At 38.2% G+C, this 22,154-nt stretch overlaps 2 protein-coding genes across 3 annotated transcripts in view; both read left to right on the forward strand.

Annotated features, from left to right (window-relative positions):
• Positions 1 to 61: 61 nt before the first annotated feature.
• Positions 62 to 21,512, forward strand: SLC35D2 (solute carrier family 35 member D2). Of its 2 annotated transcripts, XM_074933229.1 has the most exons (12): positions 62 to 381; positions 2,621 to 2,654; positions 4,274 to 4,360; positions 7,045 to 7,112; positions 9,126 to 9,197; positions 11,083 to 11,151; positions 12,219 to 12,321; positions 13,757 to 13,849; positions 16,413 to 16,480; positions 17,223 to 17,301; positions 18,662 to 18,744; positions 19,359 to 21,512. In XM_074933229.1, exons 1-12 carry the CDS (start codon positions 242 to 244, stop codon positions 19,459 to 19,461), a joined length of 999 nt encoding a protein of 332 aa, XP_074789330.1. In that variant the 5' UTR covers positions 62 to 241; the 3' UTR covers positions 19,462 to 21,512. The 2 variants fall into 2 exon arrangements, with proteins under 2 accessions (XP_074789330.1, XP_074789331.1); XM_074933230.1 differs by lacking the exons at positions 12,219 to 12,321; positions 13,757 to 13,849; positions 16,413 to 16,480.
• Positions 19,399 to 22,154, forward strand: part of HSD17B3 (hydroxysteroid 17-beta dehydrogenase 3) — a 33,570-nt gene continuing 30,814 nt past the window's right edge. The window contains exon 1 of the mRNA XM_074933232.1: positions 19,399 to 19,528. Coding sequence (XP_074789333.1) covers position 19,528 — 1 coding nt within the window. The 5' untranslated portion in view covers positions 19,399 to 19,527. The remainder of the gene's footprint in view (positions 19,529 to 22,154) is intronic.

The raw sequence follows: 22,154 nt of genomic DNA on the forward strand, positions 1-22,154 counted from the left end.
GGGGACCGGGCCGGGCGGTAGCGCCCCTCGAGGCGGAGGGGGCGCGCGGCTGCGGCACCCCGCCGGCAGGGCTGGGCCCCCGCTCCCGGGCTCCGCACGGCGCCCAGCTCCGCCCCGCCGAGGGGCACCCTGCGGCCGCCGCCGGCCCTCGGGGCCGGGGAGGGGAGTAGGCCTGACGGCCCGCCCGGCCGCACTCCTGCAGGCCGCAGTGGGGCCTGGCTCGCCGCCGCCCCTCGCCGCCATGAGCGCCGGGCAGGCCGGAGGGGAGGCGGCGGGCGCCACCGCGCCCTCGGCGCTGCCCAGGGTGCTCTCAGCTCTCTTCTACGGGGCGTGCTCCTTCCTCATCGTGCTGGTCAACAAGGCCCTGCTCAGCGCCTACAGGTGAGGGCCGGCGGCGCGGGCCGGGCCGCAGGCCACGGCGGAGCGGGCGGCGGGGCCCGCCCCGGCTCTGTCCCGGCCCGGCCATCGCGCGGGCTGCCGGCGCTGCCGCTTTTCCCCAGCGAGGGCAGGTCGTACACCCCTCCCGAGGCGGAGCGGGCCCGCACCGCCCGTCGGGGAAGCGTTTTCATTACCGTTGGCATAACTCTGGGCCGTTGGTGCAGCTCGGGGCCCGGGGCAGTCCCCTGGCGCACCGGCACAGGCGGTGTAGCACCGGAGCTGTCGGGGAGTGTGCTGAGACTCGGCGTGCCTTCTCCAGTTTCAGACCCCATTTATGCCTAGTACGCAGCGCTTCCGCAACACCGCCGGACAGTGGAGTCATTGGCAGGCATATTTTTGAAGTATGACAGTCTTTTCCTCGAAGGCGCTCTGTTATTTCCAGCGTCCAGCCCGGTGTCTTGCTGGTCAGACCAGATCAGACCCTTCAGGGAAATAGTTTGCCCAGCTGTGCCTCCCGAAAAATCTTACCTTCCTGCAAGCACCTTTTGTTTCCTGAGGGAGCTGAAAATGAAAAGTGAACGTCAGAAAAATCCCTTAATGATAAAAACACTGAAGAACTATGTTCTTGACTTGATGGGGCACCCTGTATGCAATTGTCGTCCTGTAGGTGTCATCTCACCATTAATGTGCTTTACTTAAAAGGTTTTCCTCTGGTTTTGCTGGGTTTTAGCTCGTGAACTAAGAAAAGGGAAAAAAAAAAGAACGAAGAAAAGAACTTAAAAGCAAAACTAGCTGTGCTTTTCAGTGCTATTTGAACACATAACAGCTGTATATAGCATCTTCCAGAAAGATACATGAGGCAAGCTGAGATTTTGTTTTATAGTGGTTTTAATCGTACAGTCTGCAGCTCCCTGGCATATGTCTGGCACATCCGTAAAAGATAGTCAAGGACAGCATGACCATTAGTGAGCCTAAATTTTGTATGAAGAGTTTACAGCATTGCTGGGAATGTTTAGGGCTGCGCACATCAAAAATGCTTGGAGAAATCTGTGTCGTACAGATGAGTCTCCATGTTTATGTGTTGTAGCTGTAAGTACAAACCAAACCACAGTTTAGGTGTCATGTCATTATAAATAGAAGTCCTGTTTCTTCTGCTCTTACACTCTGCCCCCCCCCCCCCCCCCCCCCCTTTCCTGGAATCACTTTTGCTTCTGGTGGTTCCTAACCCCTTATCTGTGTTAGGACTCCAGTGTCCTTAGGGCCTTCCAGCTACAGTTCAGAATGCTTATTTCTTTTGCTAACACTCTGTTCCCATCCCAGTGCTGGTGCTTGTTGGAGATGCACATTTCTTACACACCAAGTTCCTGGTGGCTTCTGTGATAAATAGCCACAACCTCAAGGCACTAATAATGGAAAATTACAAAGCTTGTTGAGAGTGTGGACCCTCCTTAGGCATTTGTTAGTGCAGATGTGCACAGAGAATTAAATGGGTTTTATTTAGAGACCCTGGATGCAGTTTTCTGTGTGACCACCCCTGACAGTGCAGTCCAGCAAAATGTGTGACTCTTCGGAGGCAGCAGGAACTGTCACATTCAGGGACATAAAGCTTTTGGACAGAGAGGCTCCAGACACTGCTGGATATGGCATAAAGCAGCCATCCATCATAACTAACTTATTTTTTTGTATTTCAGTATGCATAGGGAAAATTGTTGCCACACCTTTACTGGTTTTAACTTGATGTAGATTTAGGGGAAAAAATGGAGGCGCTCAGGCTCTTCGGACGTCCTGCTAAAGTTTCTGCTTTCTTAATGTTCAAGTATCCATCCTTTCAGCTAAAGCTAACTGAAGGGATATAGTAGGAATGTAGCTGTTTTAGCAGGCAGTAGATGTTTCTACATTTACCTAGGTACTTTCTTTTCACAAAAACATATTGGTAGTGTGTTTGGGCTGTGGAGATAAGCTTCCAAGTTTGCTCAAAAAATAATGCGTTCTTAAGAGTTCTCCAAGTGTGTTACCTTCACTTACAAATATTCCCAAACTGTTAGCAGTTTAGAATTGATTGCTACATTATTTGGATGCAGCTTGTGTTTTGCCATAGAAATAGAATACTAGGACTCCAGTAAGTTCCTGAGCTTTTCTGAAACACAGGCCAGTCATCCACATGTTCAGTTGTTGACTTTGGTGTTAAATTTAAACACTTTTTCTTTTTCCCTTTCCTCAGTGTTAAATTTATGTTTTTCAGATTCCCATCACCAATGTTTCTTGGAATTGGACAGGTATGTTCACAAGTAAAGCATACTAAATGTACTCCTCATTTTGTAAGTTAAAACTAATGGTAACATAGAGATATATTGGGGGGGGGGGGGGGGGGAGAAATCTGTATACCACACTGCTTGTCTTCTAGATTAGATACACTGTAAGGATGAGTGATTTATTTTAGTGAGATCAAGGAAGTTTCAGCTTATGTCAAAACTGCTGCCTGGGAAAAGTCAGGTAAAGTACTGGAAATGCCATTTATTTCCCCTTGCAGAGTTCAGTAATTAAGAGATCTGGCCTTCAAAACTGTCAAGATTTGGTCTAGTAAGTGCATAGATCCTATAAGAGTCCTTGAGCTTTTGTGGGTTATATGCAGATATATCGCCCCTATTTGTAGATGAATATGTGTTTCTTAATAAATCTCTCCCCCTGTTCCAGTCAGTTTTCCAGTAGGACTACCACACAGTTTTGGTTCTTTGCTGCTTTATTTGCCTGTGGGCAATTTGCAGTACTGCAACAGAAATATGTTTTTTGTTATTTCTTGTTAGTAAGTGTCATAGTAAAATAAAAATTCAAATGTTTGTGTACATGATCTGTAAAGAATGTGTATAGAATGTGTGGCTGCAGAGAGATGACTAGGAGCCCTGAAGCAAGTGTTGTTTAGGCAGATACATTTAAAAGAGAGGGTTTGCTTATGCCAGGGTTACAAGCTAAGGGGTAGTGAGGAAGAGATGAGAACAGGGTACTCAAGCAAGTCTGACTTCTCTGCAGTTTGATGCTGAAGAGAGTAAAATGTCTTGTAAAGTCTTTGTTGTGTGAAAGGGAGAGAGAGTTTCACACATCCAGACTGCTCACGAAAACACACATCATGTTTTAGTGGAAGCCAAAGACTAGAAAATGTGGCAACAATTCATGTTAAAGGGCAATGATATGTCTTTGTTTCCTTGCTGAACTTAAGACGCAATGGCATTTCCATTCTTTGCTGACTGATCCTTCCAAGATTTCCCTGAACACTTTGTAAAATGCATATAATAGGCATTTTAGTCTGATTTAGTCTGCAGAACCCAAATCCAGCCCATACTCTAGATAGTCAATTATTGTATTTTTGTATAAGATAAATCCTAACATTTTTTTTCCTCCCTGGAGCCAGTGTTAACTCTTGTGATGTGTGATTGCTCAGGTATTCTCCTTCATTCTGTCCATATCTTTATTATTTCTTCTTCTTGTGGTCAACAGACTGATTGGTGCACAACTCCTGTCTTGCATTATCAAAAAAGCTGTAAGAGTGATTCTGCAGACTAAACAACACTGAGTGAAAACATCATGATTATTTTGGAATTGTGTCCTGTTCTATTTTCTCAGCTCCTTCTCAGCATGCGTTGTTTCATAGGGTGCTGGTAATTTTCTCAAGCTAGTAAAGCATATGCCTATACTGTGCTTTTAAATAAATAGCTGGCAAAATTGATAACAATAAAGTTATTCCAGTTTATTAATTGTGTGCTGTGCTGTTCTTTGAAAGAAATACATAATACCTAGCATTTGTCAAGTGCGTATAAAGATTTTGCCTTTGAAGCACTTACTTCATTCATATATTGCAATTTTGCTTTTACATGACTTCTTGGTTTTTCTTTTTGTTTAGATGGCAGCCACCATACTTATCTTGTATGTGTCAAAAATAAATAAGATTGTTCACTTCCCCGATTTTGACAAAAGTATACCTGTGAAGGTAAGGATTACATAAGTCCTGATAATTAATAGGAAAATGTTATCTCTTACAATGTCTTTCTTATGGAGACAAGATACAAAAGACAAACAGAAAAAGTTTGCATTTGTCAAATGTGATTATTTGTATCTTTGTTTCATTTAATATTGGATTTGATAATTTTATTTTCACTGCAATATTTTGGCCTTTTTTTTGCAGAGAAATGTGGTGCCATTTTGTTACGCAGTACATGGGAAATGGTGCTGTATGTTCATATGGCTGGATGAACTCTTTCAGATACCTGAAGTATTTTTCTGGATGTATACAGCCCCCTGTGGGATCAATGGGAGATCTGTGTTTAAGAAATAGTTTTGATTACAACATGAAGGGAGAAAGGCTGCCTGGAAGTAGGGCATGTGATAAAACAGTAGGAAAAGAATAGGCAAAATAGACCAAAAATGTAAACAACAGTTGACTAAAAGGAGCTAAAATAATGCCCACTGAAAACACTGTAAGGGGCTAGCTGCAGCGTACAGACCTTAAGTGTGTATAGTCTAAAGAGACAGAACTGAGAAAATAGGAGAGGAACTTTTATTATCTCAGATTGGGAACTAGGATTTGAAATGACTACAGCGGTATCTTTGCAGACTTTTGCATCCAGTGTTGCTGGAGCTTTACTTTGATGCATAAGCCTTTGTATCTGTGACTTGTTGCAGGGTATTGGTCAGTGTTTGCTCAGAGATAGAGCTAGCTCCCAGCTCTGCTACAGGCCTCAGATATCAGAGCTCTTCAGGCCGGCAACTTGGTTGCAGCATCTTGTCTTGCCATCAGTATGAGGTTTATTATGAATGTCTCACACCCATTGGTGAATACTGTTTATTCTTAATGCATGTTGAAATCATTAGCATTTCTTCATGTAAAAATCCAAAATATGAAAGGTTTCCCGGTGGATAGTTTTGAGTTCCACATACAAACAACTTGTTAAGACCTCAAGAAGTTTCTTCCCTCCGCCTCTCCCACTTGTACTACTCTTCCTGTCTCTGTTGACTTAACTTTTAGTACAAAGGCATTAAAAAAATACAGCACCCATTTTTTTTGGTCTCAATAATATCTATCCTTTGGAAGACTTTCCTGGATATGGTGGAAGCAGTCAGCACTGCAGCATTCAGGACTTGCATATTGCTGTAGTGCTGGATTTGACTAGTCACAGTCAGTCAGCTGGATTGTTCATTTGTTTACTTTTCAAAGCACCCTTTGACCAGCTCTTTATCCTTTTGACAACTTTTGCTTTCATTGACATTAAGATTGCTTTTCACTCCTGGACTGGTTTATGTGTTTTCAGATAGAGTTTTAAACTAGCAAAATGGTTATTTTAGTGATAAAGCTTTGGAGTTCTTCACCGGTTTTAAGTAGATGTTTCACTGATCTCTGATGTTGTGCTGGATGTTGAAATTTTGTCTTTACAATAGATGAATTTCAGAGGAAAGAGAATGTAATGTCAGGTCTGTTTTTATTCTGTGAATGAAATGAAACATTTTTCTAAATAAAAGGAGAGAGCATTACAAAAGATTTGCAAGCTAATGTTAACAGGCTGAATATTTATTGTTACTTACACTTCTGTTTGCTTTGTAGTCCTATTCACTTTCACTGTTATTTTCACTTAAAAGTTAACTTTAGTTAACTTTAGTTAACTTTTACTGCACAATTCTCCTCTCTCCTCTTTGCTATAAAAGAAATGCAAAATCTTTAACACAGATAAAATGCAGCCCACTCCTCTGTATACTTTTGAAGCATACAGTGCTTTGAGAGGGCAAAGCCTCCGACAAACACAATGTCTTCTGAAGCACATATAAGCGCAACAACAGCAGCTGTTACATGTTAGGATAGAGGATCTGTTTTGTCTTTCTGCCATTTCAGCTCCATTTGACTGATAGTGAATGGGACTAGATGTACACACCACCTTTGTCCCCATTGATTACTTTGGCTGGCTTTAATCTTCTGCAGTTTTTCTCTAGTGGGAGAGTTAATAGCTTTGAACTGCAGCTGAATGTTGTGTGGGGATCCCTGACTTCTTGTGCGTTTTCTTAAGGCTCTGAAGTTCTGTTATTGTTTCTCTGTATTGTGTTAGGGCCCATATGTTTCTGTGTGAGTCAGTCTCATAATGCTAGAAGCTGGAAAAGGTAAAGTTTAATCTACCCCTAAATACTTATCTTTCATTTCTAGTATCTCACATAGCATAATTTGCTGGGTAGATCTAAAATTTTGTATCTTCCAGACATAGTAATATATGCGGAGTACCTAGAGAAGCACAGCATACATACAGTTTATTCATTCTTTTATTCCATCTGTTCTCTTGCTTATTTAGCTACTGTTTTGAATACTACTTTTGCACCTAAAATTCAAATGTTAGAGTAGCTATTGATCTGAAGATTATAGTAATTAAAACTGATTAACATTTGCTCTAAATGGAGTCTGGGTCTCATTAGAGGTAGATTACAACTCATAATGAAATCAGTGAATGGGTCATGAATGGTCACATAAATGGGAGCTTCAGATCAGTTTGCAGCATAGTTTGGTTTTTTTTTAAAAAACATCTTTCTTGTTAAAAATATATCTGATATTATAGTTATAAAATTCTATCAAGTAAAGTTTCTCAACAGTGCTTCAAAACATAATAATCTTGAGTTGTGCTTTTAATTTTATCACAGTTGTTTCCTCTGCCTCTGATTTATGTTGGAAACCACATAAGTGGATTATCAAGTACCAGCAAACTCAGGTATAGTAAATGGAAGTTATAAGTAGACTGTTTGGATTTTACCCTTTGGGGAGGGTGTGTGTAAAAAATAAACGCTAAAGAAGAGCATTGCTTAGGGCCTTAAATGCATATGATGTCTGTCTGTCTGTCTAAACCCCTGATACTGTTATGAAGTTCTTAGCCAAACATTTGATCTGTTTACAAGTTCTATGCTTCCTTATGTAAGGGGGGCTTAGCCAGGCCTGTACTGTCACAATACTCTGCTGTGACAATGAAAGTGCTTTCACTTTCCCCTCACACCCAAGTGTCCAGCTTTTCCTGGGTGTCCTAACCAGAGAGCTTGAAAGCTGAAAGAATGATGGTTTTGAAGGAAGAAGAATAAAGGAAAGATTCGTGATATCAGTGCAGGTTATTGCCAAGAGATAGAGAAGCTCCTATGTAGTGGGATAGTGGCTGTGTCTTAGCCCTGCTGAGTGCCAAAAGCAGGTTGTGGGGAGGTTGCTGAAGGGCTTGCTGGCTCCTCTGTGCCTGTAAGCGTAGATCCATGAGAATTTCTTCCATGCTAGTGTTAAAGAGGTGTAAGTTACATAGAGGACCTGCTGCAGTAGATTGGATGGCCAAATTTTCTGTGGAAGAGGAGTGCAGAAGCATGATGACTGCACCAGGATTGGAGGATACAGCACTACCGTTGCAATGGTTTCTTGTATGTTATTACAGGTTCCTGGGGATTTGACAGTAAGCTAAACCAAAATGGAGAATTTTGCAGGTTTTCAGCATTTCATAACTTTGAGACAGATGCTGGGAGAGAAAATATATTTCCTTTAATCTGGTTACATTTGTTTTTATTTATAGAATTATTTTTTTCTGACTAGCAGCATTAGATGCCTGATTCTGCAACTCTTTGTTGTATGCATTCAGAAGTTGTCTCACTGAAGTGACTATTCAGGCTGACATCAGGACTTTGGCAGTACTGTCCCTAGTAGCACTTGAGCCGTTGTGAATATGGAAGTAGTTTCAGTCTATAAAAGTCTGATTTATGGGTTCTTCTTTTTCATATCCTTAAGTGTAATTTTAAAATAAAAAGTTCAGTAGGTTATTTTAAACATCAGTGCACGGGCTCCTCCTCCTGTGTCTGACATACCTCTTTTAGATTTACTGTTAATAAATAATTTTGATAACAGAAAAGTGAGAATGGCTGCAGTGTTTCTAACATTAACATTTTGCTGTGTTGTGTTTTGTTACATTATGTGACATTTGTTTATATTATGGAATTTTCCACCTTGTTTGGGTTGTCAGTAAGGTATAGATGATCCTACGCATAACTTCAAAACGTCTATTGTAAACTGATTAAACTGTGTGTTAAGATTTGTATAATTCATTAATACGGTTGCTAATAGTTATTTTAAACAGAGGATTAATTGGTCGATACAGCCATGCTGTCAGACACAAGTGTATTCTCAAATTAATCAAAAAAAAAGGTTTCCAACTACATTACTTAATGTAGACCAACAATATGTTGTTCAAATTAACTGTTTGGTAGTTGCAGCTGGTCCCACCTTTCATGTTTCTTGTACTTTCTGTGATTTTTTCTTGTAGATTTATCTTACTTTTTTTAAAGTACAACGTGTTTACTAAGTATGTTTGCTTTGTATTTTATTTCTGTTACATGTTTTTGGAGATGTGTGTTCTCCTAGTTTAAAACAGAAATAATTTTTACCTACCAGTGAATTCTGCAGAAAGAGTTCTTCCATAGGGAAAATAGCTTTTATATTCCGTTTCACTGATGCAGACGAACATTTTAGAAGGTAGCCAGTTGCATATCTCATTATTTTTCAATGATTTGGATATCTAATCTGCCTGTAGTGTCAGACTGACTTTTTTTTTAAATATGCCAGATAGTTGGGAATTTGTTTTGGTTGCTTATTGCTGGACCAATGGTTTCATCTTCTGGTTACTAAAATTAGATAAGAATTAGGACATAAAAATGCTGTTAATCTGACACTATGCTTGGATTTTATTTTTTTTTTTTGACAGTTTGCCGATGTTTACAGTGCTCAGGAAGTTTACCATTCCACTTACTTTACTGCTGGAAATCATCATACTTGGGTGATCCTTTTTTTTTTTTTTTTTTTTTTTAAATACCTTTGTTTTAGATCATATCAAATGGATTACTTGTGACATCTCATCAGAATATTGAATGAGTGCTTTTTACTGACAAATAGAGAAAAGCAAAGAAAGTGGGTTTATGTAGCTTTTTTTTTAAGACATAGATAGATACCTGCATTTTAGTGAATAAAGGAAAAAAAATCAGCTTGCTTTCATTTATACAGCTCATTGTCTTACCTGTTGCACAGGGATAAGGTAAGCAGCACACAACTCAGACACTTCTAGCAGTTATGGTTTGTGTCTCTTCTCGGATGCCCCTAAACTGCAAACTGCTTCAAACAGGCAGATCCTTATGTCTCAAAACAGTGATGATACTATGTCAGTCTGCTTGCGTAGAGTAGTTTTCTGGGTCAAGTCTGAAAACATACCAGTTTAATGAAGCAAAATGGTATCTACCAGTGTGCTATCAGATCAGAAAACTCCGTAATTACAGATACCTCTGCTATTTTTAATGAGAAATTAAGAAATGTATGCTATTGCAGCTTGGGATCACCAGTTTCAGTTGTACTAACTTGGAAGAATGGGAATATAAATACATCATACTTTATCACTGTCATAGTTCCATCCAGATGGCTTGTGCTTGCTTAAGGTGAGTTCATAAGGGGAAAAGCTGAACCTAGGCAACATCTGAGTGATGATCAGGGGAAGAGCTTTTCAGAAAAGGCCCAAGTAGACTGACATCTCTTTTCAGATGAAGCAGCAGTGGATCAACGTGATTCATATTTGGGGTTGCTCCAGGATTGTTTTCTAGTTGTAAGTTCTCACAGGGAAAGCAGAACTTACTGTCTTTTGTTGGCCTGAGGACTCCCACAAGCAAGTGAGGAAATTGTGAGTTAGTCAGGTTGTCATCAGTTCTCAGCTAGACTACAGCAATATGGTGTATGAGTGCTAGCAACATCCTAACCTAAGGGAAGATTAAGAGCAAAACACTGTATTTGTACAGACTGCTGCAGTGTATTTCCTCAGGACTGAAAATGAAAGGACTCTAGAGAATTTATGCTGGCTTACCTCAGGATTTGAAAAGCAGTCGAGGTCTGGTTTGTTACTGTTGAGAGTCATAATCAAAGCCTAACATATCTGGAGACTACATACAGCTTTGTTGTTGGGACAGTGGTCCACAGCTGTGCTCCTTTGACACACAATATTCCTCCAAGAGTATTGTATATTTCTCACAGGCCATCTCAGATGTGGGGAGATGACTAGGGGAATGTTTGAAAGGCACATTGCTGTATGGTGCAAAAATAAGTACTTAAGATATTTCTAAGTAAAGCAGTACAGGTATAAGAAGCAGAGTAGTTTTATGGTATGCTTTTCTCTACTCAGTGGAGTGCTGATGAAGATGTAGTGAAGAATATGGTAAGTTTCCATGCTTTCCCCCTCACATACAACGTTTGAATTTGACTTCAGCCTAAGTATCTATTTGAAAAATAACAAAGCTGGTGTGCTGTACAGCATCTTCCCCAAGAAAGGTGAGATGAAAAAATGCATTGGATTACTGGACTACACTGAAATGTGTCCATTACGAATACCAATACACAGTAAATTAAAGTTTGTTTCAGAGCTGTTACCTTAAACCTTTAATCTTTGCTTTAAAAATTATCTAGTAGCAGAATGCTTACAATGCTTTTTCAATCTCGGTTCTCAGGGCCAAGGTCTGACAGCGTGGCACACGGTCAATGACATGGCTTCTGTAAGGTTATCAAGACAGTGGCCTCCTGTTAAATGTTCTGTGATTACTAATTGCTTTGAAACTTCTCAGGCAGACAGCCATTTAATCTCCTCTACAAATAATGAAAATGTGAACTGTCTTAATTTTTGTCTGCAGGAAGCGATACCCACTGAGTATTATAGTCAGCGTATTTGCCATCATTCTTGGGGCTTTCATAGCAGCTGGGTAAGGTTTTCATTTGTTATATGAAATCATGATGTGAGAGGAGGGACAACAGGAAGTTTTTTTCCTTTTTAAGTGCCAAGTAAACCTAAGTTGAGATGCGTTACTCTGAGTTAAGTTGATTTGGCAAATCTCTCTACTGACATCATTGGGAGTTACATAAATACAAAGGGAAAGATTTAACTCCGGCTGGAAGTATTTGGGTGGTTCTTTTTCCCCCTCCTAGTTTTTCCATGTTTATAGGATCATAAGTGAAGCAAGTTAAAACTGTGTGAGGAATGCTGCTTTTATTTCATAGTATCGGTGTATTTTAATCTTAGAAAAATATATTCTTGTTCTGGACAGAAAGACTAACTTTTTGGTTGTCAAATATTGTTTTGAGTTAGGCGATGTCTGTTTCTTTAATCACTTTGAACAAGTTCAAATGTGAGATGAAGTTCACAAAGCTCTTGTATGCTAGTCTCCTCTGTTTTCTTCCTGTTTGAATATTCCTTTACCTAACTGGAAATGTAATGTTATTTTTTGTTTCTTGAGTTTGCTATGCATGAAGGTAAATAATTTCCTATGCATGAAGGTAAATAATTTCCATGTGATGTAACTCAGATAGAGTCATGTCCTATTAAATTAATCACGCCATATCCATAAGGTAACTAGTCAAAACAGAAAGGATGACAGTATGTTTGGTCTGACTATAAAAAACAAGTAGTCAGACTATTCCCTCACTACTTTTTGTGTAAAAAGAAATAGATAAGTATACTCAGTAATAATTGGACAAGTTGTCAAGATTGAGACAGATGGAATTTTTCAAAGAATGAAAACTGAATGTTTTGCCACTTCCATACTGAGTACTGGGAGCTCTCTGATGACTTGTTTGTGATGGTCTTGTGACTTGAGAAATGTAAGGTAATTCAACTTGCAAAGAAAAAGCAAAATCTGTGACTTGTTGGAATTTTCAGGATTTGCATTTCCTTGTTTATGTTATTTCTCTAGATAAACAAGGTAATGCATCACATTGTATACTGTTTGCTTATTTACAAGCTTATTTACACTTATTTATATTTCTTTGTCAGGTCTGATCTGTCTTTTAATCTGGAGGGCTACACCTTTGTGTTGCTCAATGATATCTTCACAGCCGCAAATGGAGTTTACACAAAGCAGAAAATCGATCCAAAGGTAATTGTGGGGTGATTACATTTAGTTTAACATTATGACAGTATGGTCACAGTCTATTACTTATTATATGACTTTATGAACATACAGTTATGAACTATTCAATAGTTTCATTTGCTTTCATATTTCAGTTGATATATGCGTCATTTATACAGAAGAGCCTGGGAAAAACTTGTTATTAGTATCTCAGGCTGGTTTAGATAAACAGTATATTTTATTTTCTCCCAAGTCTTTTAGGCTGAGTTTGTAGTGGCTTAAAAATGTTCCTATTGGCTAAAAAAATAAAATAAATCCAAAATAAAAGCAAATTGTTTACCTGTAAACTTGAGATAGATAGATAGATAGATAGATAGATAGATAGATAGATAGATAGATAGATAGATAGATATAAGAAAGATAACTTTTTGACTAGAAAGTGATTTTAATTGAGGTTTTTGTAAAATAAACTTGTGGGTAGGAACAGAGACCTGTCCAGTTTGAGTTAATAATCACAACTGATATATTTTTTGTATATCTAAAAGCAAGTCTACAACAAACCCAGGTACACCAAAGAATTAGGTGATACCTTGATACATTATACTTTTTGTAAACATTGAGCAGGATGCTCTTCAAATACAGTGCCATGAAAACATAATAACCAAGCCATAGCAAAGAGCAGTCTTGGAGATGCTAGATAGAGGTTTTGTCACTGACTTTTGTGGTTCAGTCTGTACAGTGGTAATATATATCTTTTAATAATCTTAAAGAGTCACATAAAATCCAGACTCTGTATTTTTCTTTATAAGCAGCACTTAAAAATCTCACAGTTTTCTGCAAAATAACAGTTTCATTTTAAAACAAGAGATAAGATGGAGAGCTAAATAGCATGGCTGAATCTGGAGGAAGGGAAGGCTGCTTTTTCATTACCCTAATCTTCTGCCTTTGTATCAAGCAAGTTAACCAACAGGATATATGGCATCCCTCAAGTTCCTTGAAGTTACATCAGTTACCAGTGATTAAAGATGCTCCATCTAGGAGTCAGACTTCATTAATTTTCCTGTTATGCTGGCCCCAGGGAGCCATCCTGCTATATGCTTTTGTGGTTTGATTTACTGTAGATGGAATGGATAATCCCTTGGCCAGGCAGAGACTTATGTGGAGTCTTAACACAAAGCAGTTCTGGAACGGTGACTTGGGAAGTTTCTGACTAGCTGCTGTTGTATAGAAACTGTTCAAGGTATAGTAGAGCAGTAATACTCTGCTGAGCATACCGACAAAGTGACTTAAGTGGAAACTCATCTCAGTACTAAACACTGATTCCAACAGTCTCAAGTTTGTATTTTAAATTGAAATATATTATATTTTGTCTGCTCATTGACAATAATGTCAGAAGGATTGCCAGGGTAGTATTTAGTAATTTTAGCCCAAATGGCTAGTAATTCCATTTCATTTTTCACAGGAGTTGGGAAAATATGGTGTACTTTTCTATAATGCTTGTTTCATGGTGGTTCCAACAGTTATTCTTAGTTTTTCTACTGGAGACTTTCAGCAGGTAAGGAGCAATATTACATATCTCAGACTTGGTAACGATATTTCATTCAGTTTTTTCAGTTGTGGGTTGGGTGGGTTTTTATATTTGTTTTTAAAGAGATAATCTCTAGTTAGTGACTAGTATTTGAAATATGTGACTTGGGCTTGCCTTTTACAGGTAAGCACTTGTAATTATTCACTCTAAGGAGAAGCCCTGGTATGATATGAATGATATGATATGATATGATATGATATGATATGATACCCCTTATATGAATCTTTGCTTAAGAACTAGTGTATGCCTGGAGACTCTCGGGTAGAGCAATTGGTTGAGGCTCCAGCTGCAGTGTGTGTTCTAAAATGAAATTGCAAATACCAAAACCAGACAATTTCTAGTCCTTCTCTCCTTCTGATGCACATAACAGATTCCTGTTCTGTCTCAGTCTAGTTTAGTGACCTACATTCTGCATTCTCATAGAACAACAGCATGACTCTCCATAGGTAATCATAGTACAGTATAATATAATAGTCAGTATGTCCTGGCATGTAAAGTATCAAACCAGGAGGTTTGTGTTTTTCTGGCTCCCTCACAGACTTCCCGAGTTGCCTTTTTCTTACTAGTAAAATGAGTCTAGACACTCATATTCCTTACTGGAAATGTTTTAGATTTGCCATTGAAAATTGTTACAGAGCTTGGGGGTGTCATAAATCATTCCATTGTACTTCGTTGTATGTTGTGCTGTGAACTCACATGATTTTTTCATTGTGTTCTTAGAAGTCTACTTTAAGTGGAAAAATTGTCATTCCCTGAAAATGATCGATTTAGATCTGATCTGAGTGCGAAATCTCTTCTTGTGGTGTCAGTCCAGCATGACCTTGTGCCAGTTTAGGAGAATGCAGTTGATGCCCATCTTGTCAGATGTAGTGGGAGCAGTTTGTATGTAAGGTTTCAACTGCTTCAACTTCCCAGCAGACAGGGTGGAGGCATTTTGGGAGAACTGGACAGGGAATTTTACCTTCTTGCTAGGTAAAATTCCCTGTCCAGTTTCCTCTGCTTCTAGGTTTATTCCATCAGAAAAGTAAAGAGTGTGTTGTGCTCACACGTTAATTTGGCATAAACAATTTAACGACCAATTAACTGAAAAGAACAAATAAATATCAGAGAAATGCATAGTGCCTATTGTGCATGCACAGTGGCCTGGTCACTTAATATTAGAAGTCCCATTAAATTATAGTTATTTATAGTTATAGTTATAATTTAATGGGACTTTTAATATTAAGTGACCAGGATATGGGACTTTTAATATTAAGTGACTAGGATAACTAGTGTCAGTGTGATGCAGAAATTAAATCAGAGAAAAGAGGGAGAAAATAGAAAAATATTGATGAAAAGTCGACAAAACATTGTAGATAACACCTGTATTTAGCAGATTTTTGGGTCATGGAGGTTGGCTTGCTTTTACCCTAGCAGAGCTTTTTGCCTTGATCCGTTACAGACAATGCACAGCATGTTATCTTTTGCCAGTCAAAATATCAGTACAGTGTCTATGTGACAGATAAATTGCTGCTTCTCCTCTAGCTAGTTCTGGAATGGTAGCTACCACATCTCCTAGAGACTGCAGTTTATGAGTGTCCCAGTTATTCACTTCTCCTTCACCAGGTGGCTGACTAGAAAGACAGGAAAACATGATGCAGTGGAAGAGAAAGGAAGCCCCAGAATGTCTTTCTGTAATACTTTGCAATTTATTGTAGCACACGAGTGCAATTCTAGCAGGGCAGAGCTGCCTGAGATCCCTCTAATCTGTTACACCAGGTGGTGGAGGCTCAGCTCGCCACAGCTCAGCGTGGACTAACAGCTTTTATCCTATTCCTCCTCAGGGATGTGTTCAGCCTTTCCTGAGTTTTGTACTGATATAGGTAGCTTTAAACTAACCAGATTAAAATGAGGCATATCCTGGAGTTACAGAGATGAAAAGAGTCTGTGACATCTTTCTTAGTGACTGTTGTGTGTCACTGTGTGTCTGTTTGCTGCACATCACTAAGTATCAGACTTCAAAGTCATGATTTGGCCTTTTCATTGACCTTCATTGATGAGAGACCTCAGTAATGCTTATTTAATCTATTTCTGAGCTCAAAAATGCAGACTTGGACCTTGAAAGCTGTTCATAAATGAATCTATAGTATGAAAGAGATTTCAAGAAAATTTTTTTTTTTTTTAATTCTCTCTGTCTCATATCAACACTTTTATAATATTAATCACAATGTTGGTATCTGTATCAAAAAATAGAAAAACACAAATTCTCTGTATTGTATTTATATTCATTGCTTGCAGCGTGCAGTTTTATATCTACACTGCTATACATGTTATAAGAATGTGTCTAGATATCATGGGTGCTGTCATCCTGTTGTCTCTGAAGTTAAATGCATCAACTGTTTCCAGTACTAATACAAATGTTTTGTAATTATAACATGAATCAAATGTATTTTGCGATTTTGCACATTTGTATATTAGCTACATTTTATATGTGTTTACAGTTGATTATATAGCACATAATTCTCACTCTCTCTTATTTTTTTTTTAATAGGCAACACATTTCCAGCACTGGACAAATTTTTTATTTGTCTTTCAATTTATTCTTTCCTGCTTGTTGGGGTAAGGACACAGGGCAATCCAGTAAGAAGTTTTAATGGCAATGTTTCATATTGCAAAAACTGAGATGCAAGTTATGTTAAAGTTAAAAGAAAATATATTTTTTCCCTAGGCTTCTGTCTTGTCTTTTAATTATTTCTAATAGTGTAAACAGCCATTTTAGTACTGTCTGTGTTGTTGACCTTGCAGCACAGTGGACAACAACATGAGATTCAGTTTTTTACTTTCTGTACTCAGTATTTCTCTGATGGATGTCTCTTCTGATTATCTAACTCTTATTTGCAGTTAATAGAATGTAAGCCCTTTAGAATAGGAATTGTTTCAGTATGTTTGCTCTTTAAAGTACCTGTAAATTGTGGGAGACTCAAAAGTAATGAAACAATGCTGTGTTCCTGTTCGACCTGCAGCGTCAAAGGAAGAATAGAAAAATGAGTTGGATCGGATTCTGCTCTTTCGCATGTCTCCAACCAAGGGGTAACTTAAAATACTGACATTTAAGAAGCACAGAGAACAGGGATGACTCTGCTAGAGCTCAAGCAGCACATTTTAATGTGTACTTTGAGTACTCTGTATATGCACATCATTAACTTAAAATACAGATCCACAGAATCTTTTTTTTAGGGTGTGGAACAGGTGAGATTGAAGATCCTAGCAAAATAGTGATCCAGAAAATGTTGAATGTTTCAGTGTTGCTAAACTTCTGTGGTCTCTGGGAGGAATTTATAAAATTTTCTCCTTTATTTAGGTTTCTCTTGATGTATTCTACTGTCCTATGCAGCCATTACAATTCCGCGCTCACAACAACAGTAGTTGGTGCCATCAAGGTGGGTTACGGAGCAGAAGAGGGAGATGAGAATGCTCAAATAGACAGGGAAGAACATTGACTCAGCAGTGATCCTGATTATGTTTTGAGCTGGACACTCAAAATGAGGGCTAATAGTGAGACACTGCTTTTGCGAAACAAGGTCACACCACACAGTGACCTAGTTTTCTTCCACTGAAGCTCAGGTATACTCTAGAAAGCAACATGAGTACTGTTTTATTTTTCTGCAAGAGAAACTTGAACTACTTTAATTAAAAGATGTACATTTAACCACATTTCATTAGGTACTGTCACCTGGAAGAGTTTTAGCAAAATATAAAACCTGTGCAGTTGTGGGCCAAACAACTATCAGAATCCAAACTAGCTTAGACTAGGAATAACAGGCCTCAAGGTGCTCCCTTGCATGGGTGACTAAAGAAAACAGTAGCTCCAGCATAGCAAAATATGCAGAAGGAAGATGGTAATTCTCTTTCTGCAGTTGTTTGAGTTTTTTTTTTAAAGCCGGCAAGATTAATCTAGTAGTTTTCATTCTGTGGCCCTGAAAGTGTTCTTCTAAATTTTGTATGTTTTCATTGAACCACTGAGATAGAGCAACACTATTTCTATTTTCTGAGCAATAGTCATCTTTGAGACACTTTGAACAGCTTTAAAATTGAGAAGTGCTTTATGATGCAGTAGTCCCCAGTAGAAGCTGGTAGAAATTATGTTATTGTCCAGGTTAGCTGCTAAAACATTTGAAACCAACATAGCGTTGGTAAAATGATTACACAGTTCTATTGCTTTCTTTCTGTCTATAGGGGAGAGTCTTCCCAAAACTTAATGGGGGCGGCGTGAGAGGTAGAATCTTTCTCATTAAACTATGCTGCCTTGAACTTGAGCCAAGTGCTTTCAATGCACTTTTAGTTGGCAAAGTAAGGAGGTAACCCTATTAAAGCAATAATAAAGAGCTTTTATTGTAACTTTAAAGCATACTTTTTATGCTTGAGAAGCCAAAACCTGCTTTTAAGAAATGGGATTTGAAAAGAGCCTTCCCAAGATTAAAAAGAAGTACATTTTCAGAAGGTGGCCATAGCTTCGTTTTGCCTAATATCAAATAGGTGATTTTTTTTCATATTTTTTTTTTCCCCAGAAAGTCACTCTCCATGCATTGCATTTAGAAAACATACTTATTTTAAGATTTTATTTGGCTGTTACATTACCCATAAGGCTGACATCCTCTGAAACTAGTTCAAATACTGATTTTAGAGTGGCCAGCAACAGAATATAGCTATTTCCTTTGAAAAGTAAATTAATTGATGTAGTTTATAGTCTTGTAGATGAAAACTGACTTCAATAAATGCATGGCTTTTGTTTCCTTTCAGAATATATCTATCGCTTACGTTGGAATGTTGATTGGTGGAGATTATATATTCTCTGTGTTAAACTTCATAGGGCTAAATATTTGGTGAGTGGAACTTGAATAACCTTTATTTATTAAAGCTGAAAATTTTTCAGCGGGATAAAGTTTTATGTTTTGTTTGATTTCTCCCATTTGGATGATGCAGTTTTGAAACTACTGGCCTGAGGAAGCACAGCCTCAGAATGTAAAGTTCATTACAATTAGTTATGTCTTTTCCTGTCTTAGATATTGAATCTTACTGTGGTAGGTTCTTAACTATGGAAACATGCCTGCAGTTTTATTATGTGGGATTGAGTTCATTCTTTTTTTATGAGCAGCAGTTCTGAGCTGTGAGGCTTGAAAGTAAAAGCCAAGTGGTGAGGACAGTGAGAACACTGACTGAGTTGTGCCCATTGAATATGAGTTATAACTTGTGAGTTGTTACTTTTTGTGCTTGGCTGAATTGTTATGTCAATTTGTATGAATCTGTTGGAGCAACTGCTAATTCATCTTTGTCTACTCAGGGCTAGTTTCTCAAATGGCTTACATAGCTCTGAGGCACTCCTAATTTATGGTAGCTGGCATTCTTTAACCCTTTGGAAGGAAGGGTAATTACCTGTAAAATTATATGTACAACATAAGTTATCTCTGACACCTCTGTTCATTCTCTTTTTTTTTAGTATGGTAGGAGGACTGAGATACTCGTTTTTAACGTTAAGAGGAAGCAGCAAACCTGTGCAACCTGGAGATGAAGAGAATGCACTTCCTGTGTCAAAGAGTTAGCAAAAATGCCTGCCTTGAAAGGGACTGAAGATACAAGTTTTTTCAGCATTGCTGAGAACTTAAATAAGTATGTGTTGAAACATACTTGGAACAAGAAGAAAAATCTACCTCAAGTTGCCACAGAAGTGCACATAATTCATTGATTCATAAATATTCTAGCTCACCATGTTCTTCAGATATGGACAAGTTTAATTTTAGCTTTTTTTTTTTTTTTAAACATGAGCTAATTTATAGGAAGGAATGCCATGAGCAAATCTCAAGTGGTAAATTTCTTCATTTACCTGTACTTTGGTGCTGTTTGTACTCAACAAGATCTTTGAGTTCTGTTTCAGTGTGTACCAGTAGTCTCTGAGGCAAAACTCCCTGTAAAGATTATGAGGCTTTAGTCACCATTGCCTTATGGCATATGCAATCTTTGAGATCAGTGAGGAGATAAAAGATGCTAGAGATTCAGAATGATTTCGTGTACGCATTTGCTCTTGTGTAATGTAGAACATATGGGGCAAAGAGGGGATGTGGCCCCAGATTGTTCTTGTGTAAGTGTTGACTAAAGAATTCAGAATATGGCTTGGTGTGTTTGGTATACATTGTAGACATTCTCTCAGGCTTTTTGTCATCTTCAGTAACATCATGGTGTTCTGCTGCAATTATCACTGTTGTTATAAGTGAACTCTGATAACTTTGCTGCAGGGTCAGTGAGAGAAGGAAATTCAGAGAGGATTTTTTAAAAAGATTTTTGTGTATGTGAGCCAGCACCAAACAGGTGATTAGGAGAGACAGCGAAGGTAAATGTACTTTTGTTGAGGTGCATTCATCTTCTTATATCACAGTCCCTTCCTCTGATGTTTTGTCTATAACTACCTTTTAATGCTGCAGAGATGTGATGCTACTATGTACAAACTGCAAGAGGGAAAACTGATGACATGGAAGACTAACTTGTTTTTAAATTAAGAAAAAGGTTCAGTGTCCTATTATGTCTTAAATGTGCAGTGAAGGCTTATCTGGGACTAGTTCATGCTTAAAATGCAGAGCAAGGAATCATAACAAGCCCAGGGGGTTGCTACAGTGGGCAAGACCTGTCCAGTGGTTAAAAAAAAAAGGTCCAGAACATGGTGGTCTGATTTATCATATGAGACTATAATGGCACCACTCTGTATCTTTATTTCCTTCTCTGAAAATACAGTTGATAATGCTTACCTGTGTCTTTCAGAATATAGCGTTAATCTCTGAAAACACAGTAGAAGCATTGCACAGTGCTGGAAGACAGCAGAGTAATGAATCTTGTTGAAGTTCTCAATTCCCCACAAGCAGGAGCCAAGATTTTTTAAAATAATCAAATCAAAATAAGACTTTGGAAGACCTTGACATGGAACCAGGGTAGTCTAGTGACTTGTTTGATTCTTGCTTGAATTAAAATACAGCTAAATCTGAAAAGCATTACTCTGTGTGTAACACATGAATGACCAGACTGGATTAGATCTAAGCAGCATGTGAGTAACTCACACCATAAGCTTCAGAGGATGACTAGGCTGCCCACTGCCTGCATGGATTTGAATGGCAGAAAGAGGAGTGGCTGCAAAGATTAGAAGTGGAATTTAAGGGCACAGTCAAAGTGGAAACAAAAGTCTTGAGTTGTCCAGTTTCTCACAGCTGGCTAAGAGATGTGACTTTCATTTTCCATTTGTATTGAAGAGCTGGGAAGGGAAGTGGTTGCTGCATATGTTTTAGAGAGATCTTCAGTTTTTAAAGATTATACTTAAAAAGACTTCAATATTTTTGAGTGTGTTTTTTTATAGGACTCCTTTTTCTCCAGATCATCTCTACCTCCAGAATCCTTATTATTGAACCTCAGCTTTCTGCAGTGGGACAAGACATTGGAGGGTTTTCATTAATTATGAAAAGATTATGAGAGCCGTTTGATTGCGGTACTGGTTGACACACAATGGCACCTGCTAAATAAGATGTTGTTCCCACAGAGGAACAGCTACTGTATGATTTTAATTCATTAATATTTTGTTGTACCTTTTATAAATAAAGAGAGACAGATTACAGTTTTAATAGATTTTTTTGGTTTTGTGTGGATGGACATATAAAATGCTTTCAAGCATACATAGATAGCACCAATACTTGCTTTCTGTACAATCAACTGATATAGTGTACTTGAAATAGTTTCATTAGTTCATTCTTCACTGTAGTTGAAGTGAAATTTATTTATTGTTCATGTCATGTTTTTGAAGTGCTTTAGGCTTAGACTTCTTATAAAATAGAGACTTTATGAATACAGCCTTTACCTAAAATACAGAGTCTTTATGATAATATTAATCAATCCTTTAAAAAATACATTTAGGAATAACAAAAAGTAGGTACTATCTGGATGAACTCGCAAGTGCTTGCATCATTTCACAAAACAACTCTGCTTCAGTCAGTTACTGTTTTCCTCTGTATCTGTGAAGTTAATATTGATTCCAATAAATTTGCTGGTTGAAACTGGGAATATGGGCTCAACCAGGCACAACCATCATGTTAGAATTTAGGTAATTACAGAAATGGCTATTTTGTTCAGAACCTCAGTAATTGTGTCTTTCAATTAATAAATTAGTAATTTAAAACAGATTTCTCTTAGGATACATCTGTAAATCATCCTAACCTTACTTTTCTGCAGCTGTCATATCAGCTTAATGAAATATTAAAAC

This window comes from Athene noctua, chromosome Z (assembly GCF_965140245.1).
Source record: "Athene noctua chromosome Z, bAthNoc1.hap1.1, whole genome shotgun sequence".
Taxonomy (NCBI): Eukaryota; Metazoa; Chordata; class Aves; order Strigiformes; family Strigidae; genus Athene; species Athene noctua.

Bases quoted from the DNA above. Each gene is read 5' to 3' on its own strand.
- SLC35D2 (XM_074933229.1), top strand. From the start codon at position 242: ATGAGCGCCGGGCAGGCCGGAGGGGAGGCGGCGGGCGCCACCGCGCCC. The intron at 11,152-12,218 runs GTAAGGTTTTCA...TTTCTTTGTCAG, and splicing joins GGGGCTTTCATAGCAGCTGG to GTCTGATCTGTCTTTTAATC. The intron at 17,302-18,661 runs GTGGGTTACGGA...GTTTCCTTTCAG, and splicing joins CAGTAGTTGGTGCCATCAAG to AATATATCTATCGCTTACGT.